The sequence below is a fragment of the Daphnia magna genome, unplaced genomic scaffold (genome assembly GCF_020631705.1).
Source record: "Daphnia magna isolate NIES unplaced genomic scaffold, ASM2063170v1.1 Dm_contigs117, whole genome shotgun sequence".
Classification (NCBI taxonomy): Eukaryota; Metazoa; Arthropoda; class Branchiopoda; order Diplostraca; family Daphniidae; genus Daphnia; species Daphnia magna.
The window spans coordinates 172,196-194,003 of record NW_025533128.1 but is presented as its reverse complement, the minus strand read 5'-3'; the positions used below and the strand labels follow the sequence as shown (position 1 = coordinate 194,003).

Sequence of the window (21,808 nt, the reverse complement as noted above, 5' to 3'; positions counted from 1 at the left end):
AAGCTCAGTTTTGAACAAGTCGAAGAGCGTCGGAAGCTGTTTGCAAAGAACAAACTAGGCACACCATTCTCTAGCTTTGTTTAAATTTTGTTGTTTGTAGCCTAATGTATTTTTTATGTATAGAAAATGTTGGCTTCACAAAAAATTTCCGTTGCTTGCCCAAAGTCTGCCGTGACGTAAACGTCCAGAAGCTTTCTTGTGTGGATCAGCTCGTGAAAGCAGGACTTTAGGAAAGGGAAGTCATTTTTTTTTAAGAAGATGACAAACCAACCGTTAAGTCGAAAATAGAGAGGTAAAATGTTTTATTTCAAATTTCTATAACAAAATATAGCTAAATGTGTTATAATTTAGTGTGTTCCCATAAATTGTGGGGGGGTTTATAATGATGAAATCAAACAAAAACGGGAAAACCCTCCATTTTATCGGAACTGGCCCATTGGTAGATGGGGCTAAACTGAACAGCTTAAAATATCATTTATTTCAAGCTTTATATTAATTTTTAGGGATATATAAATGCAAAAATGTAATCAAACTAGCATTTTCTATAACAATTTATCAATATATTTCATGATTATGAAAACAAAAAAATTGAATTAATAAAAAAAAAAAAATTTAAGAAAACAAGGGAATTTTTAAGGGAGGGAATTTTAAGGCGGAGCTTATTGTAGCAGACTGATTTTTTTATCAAGTCATAACGTGTTGAAAAACAGGCTGTCATTTCCTTTCAAATAGTTTTCTTATTTTTTAAAGTCTGTGGATCTTTTTATAATGGTGCGTGTATACAATAGGTTAAAGGAGAAACCTCCACCTACTGATAAAGAGATCCTTGATGCTTTAACCATGATTAAAATAAATGGCAAATCGTTTAGAGAAGTGGCTTTGTTAAGTGGTATCCCTATATCAACACTTCATTCCTACTTAAAACGCGTGAAAGACCCTTACAACGTACCACCAAACACGAAAATAAAACCATCATTTCACCATCTTCAAGTGTTATCCCCAACACACGAGAAACAATTGTCAGATTATTTGATCGAATCTCAACAGAGAAGCCATGGCCTCAGTCCAACAAATTTGAAAAAGCTCGTCTTCTCTTTTGCTATTTTTAATTCCATTCCGGTCCCTCCAAGTTGGGTGAAGAGTGAGACAGCTGGAAAAGATTGGTTCACCAACTTCCTGAAGCGAAACCAAAGACTCTCAATCCGTAAACCAGAAGCCACAAGCCAGGCTAGAGCTGCGGGTTTGAATAAAGTTGTTATGAACAATTTTTATGGACAGGTATTTTGTTTTTGATAATAATTCTTTACAAATTGTTACATATCACAGTTTTTTGTAGATTAAGGAGCTCTATGAGAAGTACACATTTGGTCCTGAATCCATTTTTAATGGAGATGAGACAAACAACCCTACTGTTGTGGATCCAGCAAAAATTATTGCGCAAAAAGGCAGTCATCAGGTATTATTTTGGTTTCTTTCAATAACTGTTCTTAATTAAATTTTTAAAACATTATAGGTGCATCAAATGACGTCTGCTGAAAGAGGCGTCAACGTAACCATGTTACCATTCGTGAATGCAGCTGGCAAGTTATTCCCTGGTGTTTTCGTTTTTCCCCGTAAAAAAGTGAATGACAAAATGAAGAACATGCCAGAAGGTTTCCTTCCATTGGCACACCCTTCTGGCTGGATGACAGAGGACAATTTTTTGATTGCCCTTAAACATTTACACTCAAAAGTGAAATGCACGAAAGAAAAGCCTATCCTACTTTTTATGGACAACCACATTAGTCATATGGGCTATTCAATTTGTGTTTTTGCAAAAGAAAACAGCGTCATCCTACAAACTTTGCCACCACACACTTCCCATGCATCTCAACCATTAGATAGAACAATCTATGGTCCATTTAAGTGTCATCTTGCCGAAAGTCATGCAAATTGGATGAGAGAGCATCCCGGACAACGAGTGTCAATTTATGATGTCCCGCTTCTTTCCAAACCAGCGATTCTGCGAGCATTTACCGAGACTAACATCAAGAAAGGGTTTCAGGCAACAGGTATATTCCCTTTAGATCCAAATGCCATCCCTAACAGTATGTTTGCTGCATCTATAGTAACAGATTTACCAGGTATGCGTGTCATAAAACTATTTATTTTGTTTTAAAAATTTCATTTTTCCTCTACCTTTTTTTTAGCTACGCCCTCTTCTCAAAGTGCCTCGCGCAGTAGTAATGGTCTAACGCTATCATCAATTATTAATCATCTTCCTATTCAAGGTTAAATTCTCTTGTATAAAATTATGTAATGTTGGTATAACCTTCTTTTTTGTTTATATAGACAATCAAACAATTGGAATTGAGATCCCACCAACTTTTACTATCGCTGAAAACAATGTGCAAACTCAAGAAGCACCTAAGAGTCAGTATTTATTGAGCGTCTCTTCTGCTGGAAAACTGACGTTGACTCCAATTACTATTGCCTCCGTATTGCAAGAAGCATCGTCATCTTCCTCGTGTCAAATGATCTCATCTCAAATAACCTCATCTCACAAACAGCAGCAAGGGTCGTCGCCGTCACTGTCAACAACCGCGCCTTCTACCGTTGCTACTTCCCCAATTCCAAGAACAGAAATGCTGTTATCTACTCCAGTCAAATTTGTAGAACCTGTCTCTTTTCGTCCACACGACATTCTCCCACTACCTCAAGTGGCACAAAGTGGACCTAGAGTTCCAAAGCCGAATAAAAGACTAGGTGCAGCAAGGTGTCTAACAAGTTCACCAGAAATGAAGCGTATTCGCGAACAATATGACGAAAAACAGCGTTAAGAAAAAGAAGCAGAAAACCGGAAGACAATTTCTGTAGGGAAGAATTCAAACAAAAACAAACAAAAAGAAGTAAAATCCTAATTTACAATTTCTTTTCTCTATAGCAATTATCTTTTACAATTCAATTTAGGTTCATGATATCTCAACGACGAAAACGGTTTCTATTGCATCAAAGAAAACAAATAAAACATCTAGAGTTCTGCATTTCGACAAAGAAAATATTGAAACCATTAATGAAGGAACTGCTGAGTGTCTTCCTAGTATGCCTAATAAACAATCTGGTCAAGTTACAAGCAGGAAAAATTTGAGATTGTCGGAAAGAAAAATACAAGGTGTGATTCGTTAACCTTACTTGTTGTTCTTTATTATTAATGATAGACTTTAACAAGAAACGAAAAGTTTTGATTAACATTTCACTACAACATTTCTCCGTTACTTTCCGCAATTTTACGCAAATTCGGAAAAATTTTTGAAATCAAATTTTTCACGTAGTCTTCTTTTTCGGTCACAGCAGCAAATGCATTTTGAATTTCTTCCCAAAGAGCTTTAACAGAATGAACACGAGTTTCATGCTCATCAAACTCTTTCAGTATGTCCAAAAACACAGTCTCGATTGGCATTAAATCACCACTTGCTGGTGGCCAGTAGGAAAAAACAGACATTCTTTGTTGACCAGCGAGCCATGACTTTACTTTGGTACTATTATGAACAGGGTACCTGTTAAGCAATAAATTAAAAATTATGATAACATTAATAAACAAAAAGTTTAACCATACATACTTGTCGTGAACAATTGAAATAAGCCCAACTGTTGGATATGACGACACAATTTCCATGAGAAAGCTGGTATACTGTTGAGAATCAATCCTGGTTTCAACTTGACGAATAAGATTGCATCCTTTGTTGAATGGTTGGGAGATGCAAGCAACTACTCCAACACTGTGTGGGATACTGGTCCGTTCAGTTCCTGTGTATGAAGATACCACCCCTTTAGTATTAAACCTGTAATAATGAACATTACATTTTAATCATGTGCAAGTTTGCATACATTTTTTTTTACAGCATGTATTACCTGAAACGGTGCTCATCAATGTAAACTTTTCCTAACCAAAATGGAATTTCTTTTTCGACAAACTGTAAAGCAAATTTAACTCTTTCTTGTTTGTGGGGAATTGAAATCGGCCACTGTGATAAATTATGCCTACTCATTTTCAAGCAAGACGTGAAGCACAATGATCGATCGATGACAAGAATAGAGCGTGGATGAGAGGCTTCACAGTTAGCAAACACTGTTATCTGTGGAATATTTCGCATAACTCATTTAGCTCGAAGCAAAATTAAGTCCCTCCCAAAGGAGGGACTTATGATGCCAAGAAAGAGCCGTTTTTCCTGTTCAAAATAGCCCCACAAAAGACTACTTAGAATTTTTTTAATTAAACAAAAAAAGGAAAAAGAAAAAAGTTTTTTTTTTACATAGTCTTAAAGTAAATTGAACAGGCTTTTGAATTATTCTAACTAAAAAGTGATAATTACATTTTTTAATCCTCGAAAGTGAAGGTTTATTTCAAAACACAGAAAAAAAAATCAGAAAATACATAATTTCGAAAATAACTTCTTAAATAATTTATATTTTTTTACCAAACCTTTTTTAACACATATATCTAATAAAAATCAACATTGTGTACAAAAAAATATTTAAATTTGTATTGATAAACACATGCATATCTCAATTGTTCAGAATAGCCCCCGTTCAAAATAACCCCGCTCTCCCCTACACAAGGATCCAAATTTTTTACTGCCACCGATGAAATGGCCTATGCAAACAGGGAGGAATTTGGGAACTTTATTACTGTGTTGAGAGCCAGCTACATTGACGATGCGATTCGTTTGTCGAAATGTCCCTTCTTTATGTAAGTATTTTTTTTGCTAATGTTCTCTATGTATGTTTTAGTAATTTGAAAATGTTATTTTCAGATCCAAAGTGAAAAGACCTCTCATCGTTTCTTTCAGTGGAGAAGTTGGGGTGGACGGTGGTGGTCTTAGAAGGAACTTCCTTTCGATGATCATGGATTATGGCGTTCGTGTCTTTGAAAGATTCGGTACGGAAGTTGGATTGGATACAGCAGATGTGGACGACATACATTTCATGCTTGGTGTTTTTCTAGGCAAGTTCTTAATATTTTTATGCGTAAAATATTTTAACACTTCTTTATTTTATGATAGGGCTAGCCATAATTCAAGAGGGTATTTGCTCGAAGTACATAATTAAAGCATGGAACGCCTGCGGAGGCAAGTCGAATCGTCATCATCCGTTTATTCGTGGCTTACAGATGCTCGAATTAGATAATGTAATATGATAAATAATTTCAGTAAAAATTTCATGGTAATTTACTTAAGCAATCTTACAGCTATTTCTGGATCCTGATGTTCGGTCAGTTTTCATCTGTATTCCCGTAACCGTTGCAGTGATCGTTGAATAGTTGGATGTGTCCTATATGTTATCTGCACAAAGCCCAGAAGCTAGTATGTGACAGTCTATATCTTACAATTTCTTTATTCAGTTTTTGAATTCTGTTGCTAATGGCGATGTGTTAATGCCAACTGGCATTAAAGCTAATCTTTCCGATGTCTATCTCTTCTACACCGGATCGAAATATGTGCCAATAACCTATGATTTCTCTAAGTATGTACTTGAATTCAAATTGAATGACTCTCGGAACCGATTTCGCCCATCCTGCAAAACTTGTGATGGTTGCGGAAAGCTCAAAATCCCAATAGTAGAACGGTATGAGGACATGGTGGAGGGATGGATTGATGCCATTTGCAATCTCGTTTCCGGTTTTACTACTGCCTAGCCGACCAAACGGCTACATGTTGTATGGATCTTGGATAACGGAACACGTAAAAAAAATTGATTTAAAGGGAAAATACGCATTTTCATGTTTTCAGCGGGGTGGTGGTGTTGACTGGTTGGTTCTATGCAGCTGTGTAACACCACCAGTTGCTGTGCACTGCAAACGTAAGTGTTTTTCATGTTTATCTCCAAAATCAGAATATTTGTAAACCATCGTTTTCATTTCGAACTCTTAAATTAAGCTCAATAACGAGTTAGTTACATTTCGAAATACAAGAACAAGACCTTGTCATCTTGTACAGCAAAATTGTCTTCTTTTAATAATCGAATGTCCGTCAATTGTGGCTGCTGGCGTTGACGAAAATACGTGGCTGGCTGATGTTGCTTCTGAACGGCTTTCCATTTGAAATTACGCACCAGTTTGTCCAAAAAAAGATCCTCCGGTCCGCTTGTCTAATATTATTTTGACTTCCAAAGTATACCGCTACGCTGTAATCAGAGCGATTTAGGACTCGAGGGCGACAAAGACTAAATCCTGGATTTTTGTTTCATCACCTGCAGGCTGATTATCCCCTTTATTACGTTTTCCTGCAGCGGCTTCTTTTAAACCCCTTCAACTGAAAACTTTAACTTCAAGTGAGGTTACCGTTTCTGTTCATGTTGATGCCAAACCTTCGTTCATCGTAGATTGAAGAGCTTTACAATCTATTAAGATGGCATAATAGATTGTTTTGGAAAAAATTTGATATGTGAAAAGAGAAGATATAAAGCATACCAGATTTCACATTAAGTCATTTTCAAGTTGGTTGATTTGCTGTTGAAGTTCATCGACTGACAAGTGGAAGGGACCTTTGAAGCCTTTTTAGCTGTAATTTTTTCTCTCGCGATTGAGTTCAGAAAGTTTGATTTCCCATGAACTTCATACTGTCTCTTGCTTTTAGATCTGTTAAATTACAATCAAGTTTAATAAAATGCTTGGAATTTTCATATCTTGAAAAACATTACCTCTTTCAATTACCATTATTTTCACGGTCAAAATTCAGTTGAAGCTTATCATTTTCATCTTAAATAATACATAAAATGTAAAATAGATTTTTCCTTTTTTTTTAAATTTAAACAAAATACCTCTAAAGAATGAAAATTCTGCAACTTAGCCTGTGGTTTTCCACTGAAAGGTGATCATGACTTTATCTTAATTCATTCAATTCCAGTTCAAAACATTATTTTGCTTCTGTAAAGTTGTAAAACGAATGACGAATAATGTAAAAACCTTTAACTTCTTGTCAGAAAGAAGGGTGTAGTTTCTTGCACAACATATGAATTCGGCTGACAGGAGGCACAAGTGAACTTGAATACTGTTTCTAGAACGCGGGTTTCTCCTGTGGGGGATAAAACTACCAAAAAACAAACAGATTAAATCAATATGATATTAGGTTAGGTTAATTTAGGGTAAACAAACTCATAGGTTAATACAAAGGTATATATTAAGCTACTATTGCACTAACTTCTTATATCGAACACTCAGCAGGTGTGACATTAGATTCTTGCACAGACTTATTACAAATTTACCAGCCCTGTTAAAAAATGGTTTAGTTTTAAATTTGGGGTCTGAAACTTACCAGTTTGTAACGTGTTTTTCGAGGATAGAAAGTTCTATAGATGCCCCACACGTGAGGCACTTTTCGAATAAAACTGACATTTTAACTATGAACTCAGCTGACATGAAGAACTGTTCCACGCACGGCTTGTTAAAATTCACGCAGCATGTGGCGCTACTGGTGTCAAAATCAATGTAAAAATCGAGGGAGATGCCGGTCTCTATAGTTCGTAGGACTATTCATTATATTGGCCGCTAGATGGCGCCAAAAAATAGCCAGGTTGAGGTGAAGGGTTGAGATGAAGGGTTGAGGTGACGGGTTGAGGTGATGGGTTGAGGTGACGGGTTGAGGTGAAATAGGTGGCACTAAAAACTTGCCATACTTTTATCCGTAGATTTACTATTCCATAACTTATTCTTTGCATTTGAATCCATGCCCATTATAGACCGCTCTAAGTTCGAAATAGTTTCCAATAGATTTTAAAAATAATCCAAACTCAGAGACGGTCAGCAATACACAGAGAAAAAGTTTAGACCAGGGTATTTGTTTAATTGGACTCCTACACAATTATTTGTGTTTGGCACTGCTATATTTACAACCTTAAGAAATTTTTTAGCTAGAATTATTGCACCAAATGCATGATGTTCTTTATTTAAGTTATGATAAACCGTATAATTACTAGGAATATTTGGTATAAGTAACTCATTATTAAACTTATTAGTTATGGCGTATGGTTCTTGTATTAACGCTATGTCAACATCTAGCTCTACTAAAACTTGACTTAAGTTTAAAGATGCGATTTTACAGTGCTGCAAATTTATTTGTAAACATAAAAGTGATTTATTATTGTTATTGTTATTCATACCTTAGGCTAAGAGTTGTCTCAGTCTGTCCACCGCCTTAATGTGCACTGGACATTGAAAATCACCCGACTTGTGAGCACCTTTGCAGTTCACGCATTTCATCTTGCTGTCTGGATGAATGCAGTCTTGTGTTTTGTGCGACTCTGCGCACCGGCCACAAGTTTCTGCTGCCGTTTTGTCTTGGAAGTTAAATGCGACATGGCCCAGTTTTTTACATTTGTAACAATATGTCACCTCAAAATCCAGTTTAGCTTTTTCTACTCTATGTTCTTTTAATCCCCCTGCGGCATTTTTAACTGAGATTTTCCTAGCTTGTACTACTACTTCTTCACATTTTTTTGATGTTACATAAATCTTTACGTGCCCTTTCTGCTTTGAGAGCGGTTTAATTCGACTAATTTTTCCTCGTAATATTTCATTAATAATAAACACTTTTGACTTTTGTCAAATCAGTAGAGCCTTGCTGTTGGGATGCAGAAGCACAAAATATTCATTATATTATTGCGCTACAAAAGTGCACAGCCATGCTGCGTTGCCAGATAAAACGGCAAAAGAAAACAGATCCCAAAGAGCCCTATATATGGATACTATATATAAATATTTTATATTGTCGCGGGTGAAAAGGGATATTGGTTATCTCTTCGCAGAGATGAGTCATCCGCTCCTTGGACAATGCTGCGATCGTGGTGAAGAAATTATCGGGAGAAGTCCGCTCCAAGAAAGATACGCAGATATGCAGTCCGGAAGGGGAGTAATTCGCGCGACGATATAAAACGCTGCCCCGAATCTGCGTTAGATGAGTCTCCATCGGGTGAGCTCCCGGAGCTGGGCTCCGTAAGGGTAGTTCCCAGGAGTCTTCAGACGCTCTCCGAGTTTGGTATGGTCATCCCTTATTGTTATTAGTTAAAAGTGAATAATTGTCTAGAATTTAAGTCATCACTTGTTGTATACGTGTATTCTTGTTCCAACACAACTCGTGCGACAATTGGTGGAGATACAGTCCGTTACCCGTGAGTAACGAAATCGTGCTTTAAGTGGCAATTGTTAAGAACGCAGCTCGTTACCAGTAAGTGACGAAGTCGTGCTGCAGTTGTGGTTAGCTGATGCCGACGAAGAAAAACCCACGTCTACCTAAGAGACCCCAACCGACGATTACATCCGCTTCGAGAACTGTCAAGCGTTCCGGTAGAAACTTCACCTACCCCAGCCTCATCGTTGGAGAGTGGAACTTCCTTTGTTGGTGAAGCCCTAAATTTTGAAGGTCCTATTCCAAAGGACCATTTGACCGAAGAAGCTGACAGTCAGGGTGAATCAGTCGAGACTGGAAGAGATTCAGACTCGGATTCAGAAACCGAGGTCGTTTTGAGAACTGCAAGTCCAGTTGTTCCGGTCGGGGGACAACAATTTATAGTGCCATCAAGGCATATTGAGCAGCCGCAAAGACAAGCTATGGAAGCTGTCAGAAAATTTATTAGCCCGCCAATCTTCTGAAAAAATTCAGAAGAAGATGCGCACCAATGGATGGAGCGCTTTGAATAACATTCTACCCACAACAGATGGGGTGATATTGAAAAAAATATATATATAATTTTGAAAAGTATTTTTATGACGCCGCCAGGAGCTGGTTCAAGTGTACAAGGCTCCCGAACGAGTGGATGGTAAATCTCAAACGGCCGGAAGATATGCGATTGCAGCGCCTCTTCCGTGGCCGAAGGCAGGCGGTTTAAATAAAAAAAAAAAAAAAAAAAAAAAGGAAAATCCTTAAGACTATCCGGGAAATACAAGAAACATTTAAACAAGTAAGCGCAACCGGAAAGAAGAAAAACGAAGGAGTAAAAGTCCCTTATTTGCCAAGAGGACGCAAGCTGATTTTTAGTCTCATCAACCTTCGTGGATCGCAGAAGATTAGTACAGTCGGGTCGCCTGTCTTGAAGAAGGGGACCTGTCGCGGGTGAAAAGGGATATTGGTTATCTCTTCGCAGAGATGAGTCATCCGCTCCTTGGACAAAGCTGCGATCGTGGTGAAGAAATTATCGGGAGAAGTCCGCTCCAAGAAAGATACGCAGGTATGCAGTCCGGAAGGGGAGTAATTCGCGCGACGGTATAAAACGCTGCCCCGAATCTGCGTTAGATGAGTCTCCATCGGGTGAGCTCCCGGAGCTGGGCTCCGTAAGGGTAGTTCCCAGGAGTCTTCAGACGCTCTCCGAGTTTGGTATGGTCATCCCTGATTGTTATTAGTTAAAAGTGAATAATTGTCTAGAATTTAAGTCATCACTTGTTGTATACGTGTATTCTTGTCCCAACACAACTCGTGCGACAATATGCATATAATACAGTACCCACCAAACGATTAGGTACACCCCCGTTTTTTTAGTGCATTCTTATGGCGCTACGGGTCTCAGGAAAACTTGAATATGTTTTTACTGATAAAACCTAAATATTTTTTTCTTTTTTCTTCTATCAGAAGAGAATTTGCTCTAAAACAGAGATGTGCGCGAGCAAAGATTTTCTTGCTCAAGCAAACAAAAGCAATTGCCAATTTTTGTTTCTTTGCTCGATTAATTGAGAATTGTTTGAACAATTTGCCAAACAATGTTCTCGTCCGAAATTGTTCATCAACAAATAAAATTGTTTGAACAATACAGTTTGTTTGACCAAATTTATTGTTTCAACAAAAACCCTTTAAAAAAATTTCGGCAACGCAGACAACGCTCCAATTAAAAAAAACGGTTACATTTTCTTGGATAACAACAGAGATTCAAGAAACAATTAAACAAAAGGTTTGACTTTCTTTTTTAAACGTCACAGGTTCGAAAACATTTATTTTCCTTATTGACTGGATGTCAAAGACTTAGAATAATAGTAACAGTAATTACAGTTAACATTCATTTTTTATTAGAATATAAAGGTGTTTACTTTTTTTGGCGGCAGAATTTGCACTGAGAAAGATTAATTTGTCCACATTTTGTGGATCCAAACGCTGGCGTTGTTGAGTGACAACATTTCCTCCGGTAGTAAAGACTCTTTCAGACGGTGCCGAGGTAGCAACTGTAACAGAATTCCCATTCTGCAAGCATGGCTTCTTCACTTTATCTCTTCCACATCCCTCGTCACACAGCCTCCACTTGAACCTACCATAAGACTGCAAGCAGCAACAGAATAGACCTTTTTCCCATCGACTCCCTAAAAGACACCTGTGCCGCCCGAAGACATATTCTTACATCAGCCGACTAACACGGGAGCACCCTCGTCTAGCCGGAAACTCCTCGAACATCTTCTTACCTGTTCCAATGCCTAGAATATTCATGCACCTACACCGCACGCGCCAGAACATTCAATCCTTTTTTAGATTAAGATCACAATGCATAAATAACCGTAGATATAGAAATATTTTTACTAATTATTCACTTAAACCCTAGTTAAGTGACCTGTCCGAACTATCGCCACAGTTCGGGGGTGGCCTTAACACAGGACTATTAAATACTAATTTATACCTCAAACTCACGCTTTCTCCCGTAAATCTCACGACTTAAAACTATAGATTTCCCTACCCCTCCGTGACTCATCCTAGCGGATTCATCCTAGCGATCATCCTAGCGGACCCTTTAACCTCCCTAAAACTCGACTTAAGTGAGTTGACAGAACTGTCAACTCGATTCTATAAAACGCTGCCCTGAATCTGCGTTAGATGAGTCTCCATCGGGTGAGCTCCCGGAGCTGGGCTCCGTAGGAGGAGTTCCCTGGTTTCCCTAGAGTTCTTCAGACGCTCTCCGAGTTTGGTATGGTCATCCCTTATTGTTATTAGTTAAAAGTGAATAATTGTCTAGAATTTAAGTCATCACTTGTTGTATACGTGTATTCTTGTTCCAATACAACTCGTGTGACAATATTATGAAATTTTAATGTTAAATACTATTATGAAATGAAGACTTTACTTACCAATTTTCTGCCTTACCAACGCATAGACATGTCTATATGGAATGCTGTATCCCCGTATAATACGCGGACTGCGGACAGCTACCCTGTGGAGAAACTGCAGGTTGGTCGCGCACGTCTGGACGAAGCCTATGGCAAAGCTGCGCCGTCACTTTTGGCCAATAGGGTGCGGCACTTATCGTCCAGACGACGCCTATCGTCTCTAGATGACACTTTTCGTCCGGACGACTCTTATTATTATTAGATGTGGCCTCAGCTGACAGAATGGACGCTTACAGCTGTCAAAAATTTATGTTAATTGTTTTTTGTTTTTTTTAAATTTGGTTTTAAAGTGAGTTGTATTTGTGTTTGTATTTTTAAAATCTATATATGTATGTTTAAAAAGAATAAACTTTTTAGTGAAAAAAAAATTAGCTGTATTTTATTTCTTTTAGAACTACGAAACAAATTTGACATTAGAACAGAAGTAAGAATATATTATTATTTGATAGGTAATATTAATGAATTTCTTACCAATTAACGAATTTTATTTAGGAATAGTGAAATGTATAAAATTTTTACAGTGTTACTCAGCCAAAGCTTTAAATTTGCATTCAGTGTGTTGGCTGCGTTTTCCATCCACGTTGGGAAGTACACTTTTTGATTAAGAAGGTAATCTATTGTGGCATTGTAAAAAAATTAACACACTTATCAAACAGGTAACTTATTTCACAAAATTTTAATGTTATAGACCTGACATCACTCTTTTATTTTCCCTTTTCCAGGTATCGGAATCCCACTAGGTTGACCGGGGCAACAACCAACAATTGAATAGTCAATTAGAAAGCAACCTTCTAAGCCTACCATCAATAACTAAGACTATACCATTAAAGCTAATTATTTTTTTTTCAATTTAAAAATGTAATTAAATAATGAAACAATCAAAACAATTTGTTCATGTCACTCTTCACTCATTGTATTTGCTTTATGTTGTTTATGAATAAAACACTTACTGCTTACTCTTTAAAATACATTGAGTTTTTTTTATGTACTTGGGTTCACATACATTCTTGGTAATTTAAAACGTTGGAATAATAATAAGTAAAAGTTAGAATTCAAATTTGAATAACGCGCGTTATCAAAATGGCCGCCGCAATGGATGCCGGGAAGGGGCCAAGGGGGGTACATTTCACTAATCCTAAATAAAATTCGTTAATTGGTAAGAAATTCATTAATATTACCTATCAAATAATAATATATTCTTACTTCTGTTCTAATGTCAAATTTGTTTCGTAGTTCTAAAAGAAATAAAATACAGCTAATTTTTTTTTCACTAAAAAGTTTATTCTTTTTAAACATACATATATAGATTTTAAAAATACAAACACAAATACAACTCACTTTAAAACCAAATTTAAAAAAAACAAAAAACAATTAACATAAATTTTTGACAGCTGTAAGCGTCCATTCTGTCAGCTGAGGCCACATCTAATAATAATAAGAGTCGTCCGGACGATAAGTGTCATCTAGAGACGATAGGCGTCGTCTGGACGATAAGTGCCGCACCCTATTGGCCAAAAGTGACGGCGCAGCTTTGCCATAGGCTTCGTCCAGACGTGCGCGACCATGTTGAGAAACTGCGGACTGCTGTCAAAAATTTTGGGCCAGTCCGCAGGTGAAAGTCCGCAGTTTCTCCTGTCCGCAGTCCACGGTCCCCGTCCGCATTTTATCCTGGCCCTTTTTCTCTTCTTGGTTTGTGAAGTCAACTCTGTGTTGTTTCAAAGAACACATTCATCAAACAACTTGCTTGTTGACTAGTTAAAAAATGTGGTCTTTTAAAGAATGTGAACCAAAATTGTTGCTTTTTAAAAATGTCACAAATGCTGGCGAAATTCGAGAAAGAATTATGAAAGCTAGCTTACCTTGCGCTGCCATTAACCCTCGATATGTATAGCAGTCAGTTTTTGGATCAGACATCTAATCTACATTATTAATATGATAGTTTCTTTGCTAGGTACTTGATACCTTTCAAGTATTGGTGGCTACTCAATTAGCTGTGATGAGTCAACAGAATCAAGCGCTACGAACACATTCAGTGTTTTCTGAGATTGTTTATAACATGTCTCCCACAAGAAAGGTGAAAAATATCAAATAATTCATTAGTTTTAATTTGATATTTATATTATCATGTACCACCAAGATCTCAGATTCTTTAAAAACATTTGGAATGAATGACAAGGATACCACACTCCTCTGTGTGGTGCTGAACAAAGAAGATATGGTACTTGTATGTTCTCAAGTTAAAGGGGAATTGGCAAATCCTGTAAAGAGTAATTTTGGAATGTGTGATGAAGAGGAGCTAAGAAAAATTTACAAAATCAAAGAAGTAGAAATGAAAACTGTATCATTGTCGGATTCTATTATCAACAGAATTTCCACTAAAGAGATAGTTACATTGTAGCCCATAGTCAAAAACTAAATATTGAGTAGTGGAATCAACTTTATTCTTCATTCATATTTGATTGTACACTTCACAATTTTCACTTCATCAGTTGGCCTGTCATCTTTATCGGTTTCAACAAACCCAATCCGTTTCACAACAGACATGCCAGAGTAAATCCTTCCAAATATGGAGTGCTTGCCATCAAGCCATTGTGTTGGGGCTAAAATAAATTCGAAAATTTACATTGATTTATTATTTCTTACAATCAGACACAAGTTCTCTATAACCTAGTGTTATGAAGAACTGAGATCCATTAGTGTTTGGCCCCGAGTTTGCCATGGATAGTATGCCAGCACCTGTAAATAATGAAAGAATGTAAATGGAGAAGATATGGTTCTTTATCTATTCAGGAGATAACCTGAATGTTTTAATTCATCATGTAGTTCATCGGAAAAGTTGCGCCCATATATAGATGCTCCTCCTTTTCCAGTACCAGTGGGATCACCACCTATTGCTTTCTGATTTAAACACCTTTCATAGCCAACACAAAAAAAAAAATTTCTTGTCACCTTGAATCATAAACTCTCTGATGATGCGATGAAATTTTGTGCCAGCATAATAATTCCTACGGCAGAGCTCTGCAAAGTTTCTGCAGGTATTAGGGGCATGGTTCCAATACAACTCTACGACAAGTTCTCCCATGCTGTAAAGATTAGATTGGAAGGCAAAAACATGCATTAGAAGATGACCATGTGAAATATTGATCAGAGTCTAGCAAGAGTTTACTAACGTAGTTTGAAGTACTGCAAACGGTGGTTGCCACGAAACATCGGGAATCGACGCCATTCTACAGAATAAAACTATATTTGAGTTAGCAAAATGGACAGCAAATTGAACATGGACATAAATGGAGCTGTTAGGATTTTAAACAACACGGGTTGCAGTGAGCGAGCTCAGGCGGGGGTGAGCGCGTACACGGCACCCTATTTCCAGCGTTCCTAGCGGCGGAGGGCCGCAACTCGTGTTTTGACGTCTGCCAGGCTTTGATAAAACGCTCACCCCCGCCTGAGCTAGCTCACTGCTGCGTTTTAAATTTCAACAGTGCTTTGAAATTGTTACTTTTTGTCTTCGTGTTTGGCAAAGATGACATCCTGCATCTGAGATCTAAATAGCTACTTAAAAAAATAGGTAAAACTGCGAAACGACTCTTTTTTCCGTATTTTCGTAAGTAGCTCTAGCCATTAAAAGGTTTCCCCACCTAGGTTTTCCTCGTTCTCGCCTTCAATTTTTCTGAGTTGTTTAATTTGATTTGTCTTTTACAACAAAAACTTAGTATGAGGGTAAAAATGAAGACAACACGAGTAGAAGTGAGCTAGCTTTGGCAGGGGTGTTTGGATTTGTTGTGTTGATAAACCCCGTTTGATCTGTTAAAATAAAAATGAACCAGAAGGATTGAAATTTATACTAGTTAAGTTTAATTTCTTTTTTGTACAATTACAATCAAAGAAAGTGGTATTCCTGAATCAATTGGAACAGCCCGCGCGAAACCCCAAGGCTGTCTTCTTATTGGCCCTGTTCCCCGTCAAGTAGCCCACGGCAATTCGAGCAGCCGATAATGGCGGATAGGTCGACTTTGTAGCCGAACTCCGTTTTTCACTTTAACGCGGATATGAATAAAATTATGATTAGAAAAAATATGACTTATAGGTTAAAACACGCACTGGGGTCAGCGTTACTACATATCAGAAATTGAAGAGATTCCCATGATATTAAAAAGCCGAACGTGAGGCCCAAAAGGATCTTTTTTTGAATTTTGACTCTCCGTAAGACCATTTTTTTCTAAATTTAGGGGTATTTTTCTGTTACAAAACAGTTTCATTTGGTGGAATAGATAGAGAATTTAATTTACTTAAACATACTGAAAATTGAATAAGATCCTACGATATAAAAAATACTTACAAGGCCGAAAACTACACTTTTTCTGGCATAACAATCTGGGTATAAAATTTCATATATTATTAAAAATTTTAAAACTCAACGGAAAAGAGTTAATTTTACATAAAAATGACCGCATCGTCAGGGGCTTACATCTCGCCTGAAATTTAATAAATTCCCGTCAGGGAAATCTGCCGAAAATGAGGCTGAAGGTGATTTTCTTGGAATTTTAGCCGCCAAGAAGCTGGTTTTATTTAAATTTAGGGGTAAATAGCTAATCAAATATAGTTTTAATTAGTGAAAAAGATAGACAATATAAAGGACAACAACATACTTAAAATTGAGCAACTTTCTTTGGCTTATAAGGTACGAATAGGGGTAAAAACGCCAGCCGCAGAGCGCGCGGAAGTAAAAATTCTTTGGCCGTCGATTACGCATACGTGTGTACATATTATGCTAATTCTGAATGCATATTTCGATTCAGCGTAAAAAGTTGAATATAGGGTGTAATTTTCATTCATTTTGACAATAGCCTGCGGGATTTAATTTTTTGAGATCAAACTTTTTTCCGAAAAAAAGTCCGCCCTGATAACATATGCGAGTTGCTGCGCTTTTTCCCTTAAAAAAAAACAAGTCGTAAACTAATAACTCCCGCAGGCTACCGCCAAAATGAATGAAAATTACATCATAGACTCAACTTTTTACGCTGAATCTAAATATGCAGTCAGAATCAGCCTTGTATGTACACACTTATGTGTAATCAAAGGCAAAAGATATTTTACTTCCGCGCGCTCTGCGGCTGGCGTTTTTACCCCTATTCGTACCTTATAAGCCAAAGAAAGTTGCTCAATTTTCAATATGTTGTTGTCCTTTATATTTTCTATCTTTTTTACTAATTAAAACTATTTTTGATTAGCTATTTACCCCTAAATTTAAATAAAACCAGCTTCTTGGCGGCTATTTGGCGCAGATTTGGCGCGAGCTGTACCAGATCGACAAAACGAAACGCTTACCTACATTTTCAGGTTTTATATTTTATTAATTCTGCTCCCATATGTCGCTTTACGCAAGCTTTTTTACCGTTAACTGTATGCTAATCTTGTATAATGCCCAATTGATTTGATGTGACAACTAAGATTTAATTGCAAACTTTTGTTTATTAAAAAAAACGCAAATGTACACATTCTTAGGTTGACAATATTATTGAGTAATTAATCCTTCAGCTTCATCCTCTTGCATTTCATCCTCCTCCTCTTCCATTTCATCATCATCCTCTTGTATTTCATCATCATCCTCTTCATCGTCTAGAAATTGTGGAGTTGGTTTACGGCCCTTACGAATCATTTTGTCAGTGTGCCTATGAAACTGCAGATTGAATCACACGCGTACAGCAATTACTAAATTAATTAAGAGCACTCTTGACAATTAAGCGGTACAACACGCACGCAAACATGCAGTGAGCTAGCTCAGGCGGGGGTGAGCTATTTACAAAAGCCCAGCAGACGCAAAAACATTAAATGCACCCTTCAGCCGCTAGGGGTACCGTACCGTTTACGCGCTCACCCCCGCCTGAGCTCGCTCACCCCCGCCTGAGCTCGCTCACCCCCGCCAAAGCTAGCTCACTTCTACTCGTGTTGTCTTCATTTTTACCCTCATACTAAGTTTTTGTTGTAAAAGACAAATCAAATTAAACAACTCAGAAAAATTGAAGGCGAGAACGAGGAAAACCTAGGTGGGGAAACCTTTTAATGGATAGAGCTACTTACGAAAATACGGAAAAAAGAGTCGTTTCGCAGTTTTACCTATTTTTTTAAGTAGCTATTTAGATCTCAGATGCAGGATGTCATCTTCGCCAAACACGAAGACAAAAAGTAACAATTTCAAAGCACTGTTGAAATTTAAAACGCAGCAGTGAGCTAGCTCAGGCGGGGGTGAGCGTTTTATCAAAGCCTGGCAGACGTCAAAACACGAGTTGCGGCCCTCCGCCGCTAGGAACGCTGGAAATAGGGTGCCGTGTACGCGCTCACCCCCGCCTGAGCTCGCTCACTGCAACCCGTGTTGATTTTAAATCAAAGCATCCTTCGTGCACACTACTCTGCATAGAATATTGTGGAAAACACCGTGGGACCAGAATAAAATGCGGACCGCTGACTGCGGACTGGACAAACTGCGGATTTTTACCTGCTGACTGGCCCGAAATTTTTGACAGCAGTCCGCAGTTTCTCCATACTAGAACCACGATATAATATGAAAGGTAGACGATCGTCCTATCCCAACATCGTCTCCGTGGTGGACACCAACTAGGGATCGGCCCCGACCCTAATCGGGGCGCATTTTTACCAATCGGGATTCGAAATTCGGTGCTCGAGGCGGGGGGTTCGGGGTGAAATTTTTTGAACCCCGATCTCAATCGGGGTTGTATCAGGGTGCCTAGTCGGGAATGCCACCCCGATTTCAGTCAATCGATCGACGTAAAAACATAATCAATAGAGTCTAAATCGATTATTATGATGAAAATCGGGAGTTCGCCACGGTTGCCCCGATAAGAACGCGACAAAACTTCGTAGTTTGAATTCAGGCGCCATTTTTGCAAATGGCGTCGGGGCAAGCGGGTTAACCTAGATTTTTTCCCCTGTCCACCCCTGCTGACGAAGTGGCACCCCGATTAAGCCCCGATCGCACTTTTCCGGGGCGGGGTGGTTAACCCGATTTTGGCTTATCGGGACCGATCGCTAACAACGACCCTTCGGCGGAATCGCGTTCCAATTTTTTCTGTATCTAATTGTAGTGCTGCCGCCAACGGTCGGTGCCTTCATTTGTTTTGTGCGGTTGTCATTGTTTATTTTTTTGTTTATGTTTTGTTCATTTATTTGGTTTTTAGGTGAGTTGCGTTTATTTTTTTATTATTTCAAAAAATCTATGTATGGTAAGGAACGGTCAGCCGCGTTCCTTACATCCCTTTCTCTTTTTTTCCACGCTTACAATCCTTTTCCCCTCTTCCGCCGATAGGTCATCTACCGATGGCTCCGGCCTTCCATCTCCCTCCTACCTGGCCTTCAAACGTGTGAATTCTCCACATAGGTGATACATTTCCACACAAAATATTAATTCCCTTTGCGACACCTAACCCTAGGTGACCTTGCTCCTTCGTATAAATGTTGCCCCTTTCCAGATTGTCAGTCAGTCTCTTTTACAGTCTTCTGCAGTCTTCATCAGCAGTCAGTCTTGTGTCAGTCTTGTGTCAGTCATGTTTCAGTCATGTTTCAGTCGCTTTTCGTTCATCTTCGAGTCTATTTGCAGTCTTCGTCAGTAAGTCTCTTTTAACCGGACTCGTCTTGTCAACTGTTATCTCGGTCTTTGGCAAAAACTTTGTGCAACAATAAACTCATCATCATCACACACAACTATTCCCCATATTCAATATTAAAAGTAATGAAAACTATTTTCTTTCCCCGTCCTTACAGTATGTACTATATTTAAATAGACTACACTTTTTTAGTTAAAAAAACAAGTTGCTGTATTTGATTTCTGTTAAAATATAAACGAGGAATCAGTTTTTCATTCATTTATTACAACGAGTATCTTTATACCTACACGTAGACAACACAAAATTCACTACCAGAATTCGATAGAATATTCCAGACGCACTTGATCTTCAAGACTGAATTACAACGTACAAGCAAAACACACACTTGACACCAGACCAACGTTTACTTTGTCTTTTGTTTTCTCAGAAAAGCTAGCACTCTCAGTAACAGACGAAAACAAAAGGGTAAACAGACGAAAACAAAAAGGTGTAGGATAAACAGTATCCACACTTTATGATTACAATTCAACACTTTCCCTTAATCATAACGTGATATTGAAATAAACTTAATTGTTAGATGAAGGAACTGCAACGACGCCCATAGCCGTCAAGAATGCAGTGAATGCAACAGAGGGTAAAGCTTTTGTAAAGATATTGGCTAAATTACTAGTTGTTGGGATGAAGAACATAGCAATTTGTCCCTCGGAAAATACTTGACGAATGTAATGAAATTTCACAGCAATGTGTTTGGTTCTGTCATAAAATTCTGGATTATGGACAAGACGTATAGCGCTTTGGTTATCGCATAATAAAGGCGATGGTTCAATTTGACGGGAATTTAAAGTCTCAAGTAACAGTCTTAACCATACTACTTCTCTAGCTGCGTCACCAGCTGCATAGTATTCAGCCTCTGTCGAAGAACAGGCCACGGGTTTTTGAATTCGGCTTTTCCAGGAAATAGGACCTCCATTAAGTATGAACAACGTACCAGTTGTTGATCTTCTTGTGTCTGGACATCCAGCGTAGTCAGAATCAGAATAGCCAGAAAATTGATTAGTAAGATCGGTTCCGGTAAAACACAGACCATGCCGTGGGGTTCCAGCTAAATACGACAAAATTCGTTTAACAGCTTCCCAATGTGCAGGTCCTGGATTAACACTGAATCTAGAAACTTGTCCAACACTAAATGCAATATCAGGGCGGGTCATAATCATTGGATACATAAGACTACCAACAGCTTGGCGATAAGTAGTGGAGGACATGGAAGATTGTGCAGTGACAGTGGCTGGAGAATCTTTTGCAGTGAGATGAGAACCAGGCTCGGCAGGAACCGTTTTTTGGAACAGAATTTTCCATATTAATAGTTTCAAGAATTTTTGCTATATACAAACTTTGACAAACAAAAAGTTTCTTCTCAGCACGAACACGAGAAATTTCCAGGCGGATAAAACGATCCGCTGGTCCGGATGTCATTTTTAAATGGCTGGTAAGATAGTTTATAATCAGATCATTTCTTTCTTTAGTCCTGCTGCATACCAAACCATCATCGACCCACATGGCGATAATTGTTAGGTCATCTGGTTCTGATCCATGACCAACGTAAACACAAGGGTCAGCTGTAGAGGATTGCAAACCATATTTCACCAGGAAAGAATTAAATTTCTGGTTCCAGATACGAGGAGATTGCTTCAGTCCGTATAAACATTTCTTCAGACAACAGACGGATGATTCTTGGCCAGGTTCAACAAAACCTTCTGGCTGTTCAATATAGATTTCTTCGGCCAGTTCTCCATTAAGAAATGCGGTTGTTACGTCCAATTGAAGTATCTCCAAATCGAATGCTGCAACCAAAGATAGAACTACTCTAAGAGAGTCATGCTTCACTACAGGAGAAAAAAATTCTTGATAGTCGATTTTGTTAAGTATTTCGACCAACTGGCAACCCCACAGTCGACGTACTGCTTATTCTTTCCTTCTCCGAATCATAATCGTCGTTATACTTACGTATGTGCGTATGTGCGACATCTCTCTCTTTTAGTCTCTCTCCTCTTTATCACGTGTATCAGCCCCTGTG

The 21,808-nt window shown here is 38.1% G+C and overlaps 4 protein-coding genes and 1 long non-coding RNA gene across 6 annotated transcripts; 2 read left to right on the top strand and 3 right to left on the bottom strand.

The window, feature by feature from the left end:
- The first annotated feature begins 587 nt into the window (after window positions 1–587).
- On the top strand, window positions 588–3,170 carry LOC116920517. The gene is made up of 6 exons (XM_032926639.2): window positions 588–1,278; window positions 1,337–1,456; window positions 1,514–2,123; window positions 2,190–2,270; window positions 2,332–2,888; window positions 2,950–3,170. The coding sequence occupies exons 1-5, from the start codon at window positions 769–771 to the stop codon at window positions 2,817–2,819; spliced, it is 1,809 nt and encodes a 602-aa protein (XP_032782530.2). The 5' UTR covers window positions 588–768; the 3' UTR covers window positions 2,820–2,888; window positions 2,950–3,170.
- Window positions 3,158–4,116, bottom strand: LOC116920518. The gene is made up of 3 exons (XM_032926640.2): window positions 3,892–4,116; window positions 3,600–3,821; window positions 3,158–3,536 (listed from the first exon to the last, which is right to left on the bottom strand). The coding sequence occupies exons 1-3, from the start codon at window positions 4,026–4,028 to the stop codon at window positions 3,236–3,238; spliced, it is 660 nt and encodes a 219-aa protein (XP_032782531.1). The 5' UTR covers window positions 4,029–4,116; the 3' UTR covers window positions 3,158–3,235.
- A 1,751-nt stretch (window positions 4,117–5,867) lies between these two features.
- On the bottom strand, window positions 5,868–7,056 carry LOC116920521. The gene is made up of 4 exons (XR_004392747.2): window positions 6,799–7,056; window positions 6,679–6,736; window positions 6,449–6,616; window positions 5,868–6,378 (listed from the first exon to the last, which is right to left on the bottom strand). It is a non-coding gene; the product is annotated as an uncharacterized LOC116920521 (long non-coding RNA).
- Window positions 7,057–13,769: 6,713 nt separating this feature from the next.
- LOC116918146 (EKC/KEOPS complex subunit Tprkb-like) lies at window positions 13,770–14,734 on the top strand. The gene is made up of 3 exons (XM_045166928.1): window positions 13,770–13,997; window positions 14,064–14,186; window positions 14,250–14,734. Exons 1-3 carry the CDS (start codon window positions 13,875–13,877, stop codon window positions 14,508–14,510), a joined length of 507 nt encoding a protein of 168 aa, XP_045022863.1. The 5' UTR covers window positions 13,770–13,874; the 3' UTR covers window positions 14,511–14,734.
- LOC123466758 (peptidyl-prolyl cis-trans isomerase-like 1) lies at window positions 14,532–15,481 on the bottom strand. Of its 2 annotated transcripts, XM_045166929.1 has the most exons (5): window positions 15,283–15,469; window positions 15,062–15,195; window positions 14,911–15,000; window positions 14,780–14,848; window positions 14,532–14,712 (listed from the first exon to the last, which is right to left on the bottom strand). In XM_045166929.1, exons 1-5 carry the CDS (start codon window positions 15,336–15,338, stop codon window positions 14,558–14,560), a joined length of 504 nt encoding a protein of 167 aa, XP_045022864.1. In that variant the 5' UTR covers window positions 15,339–15,469; the 3' UTR covers window positions 14,532–14,557. The 2 variants fall into 2 exon arrangements, with proteins under 2 accessions (XP_045022864.1, XP_045022865.1); XM_045166930.1 differs by lacking the exon at window positions 14,911–15,000 and having other exon boundaries at window positions 15,283–15,481.
- Window positions 15,482–21,808: the final 6,327 nt, after the last annotated feature.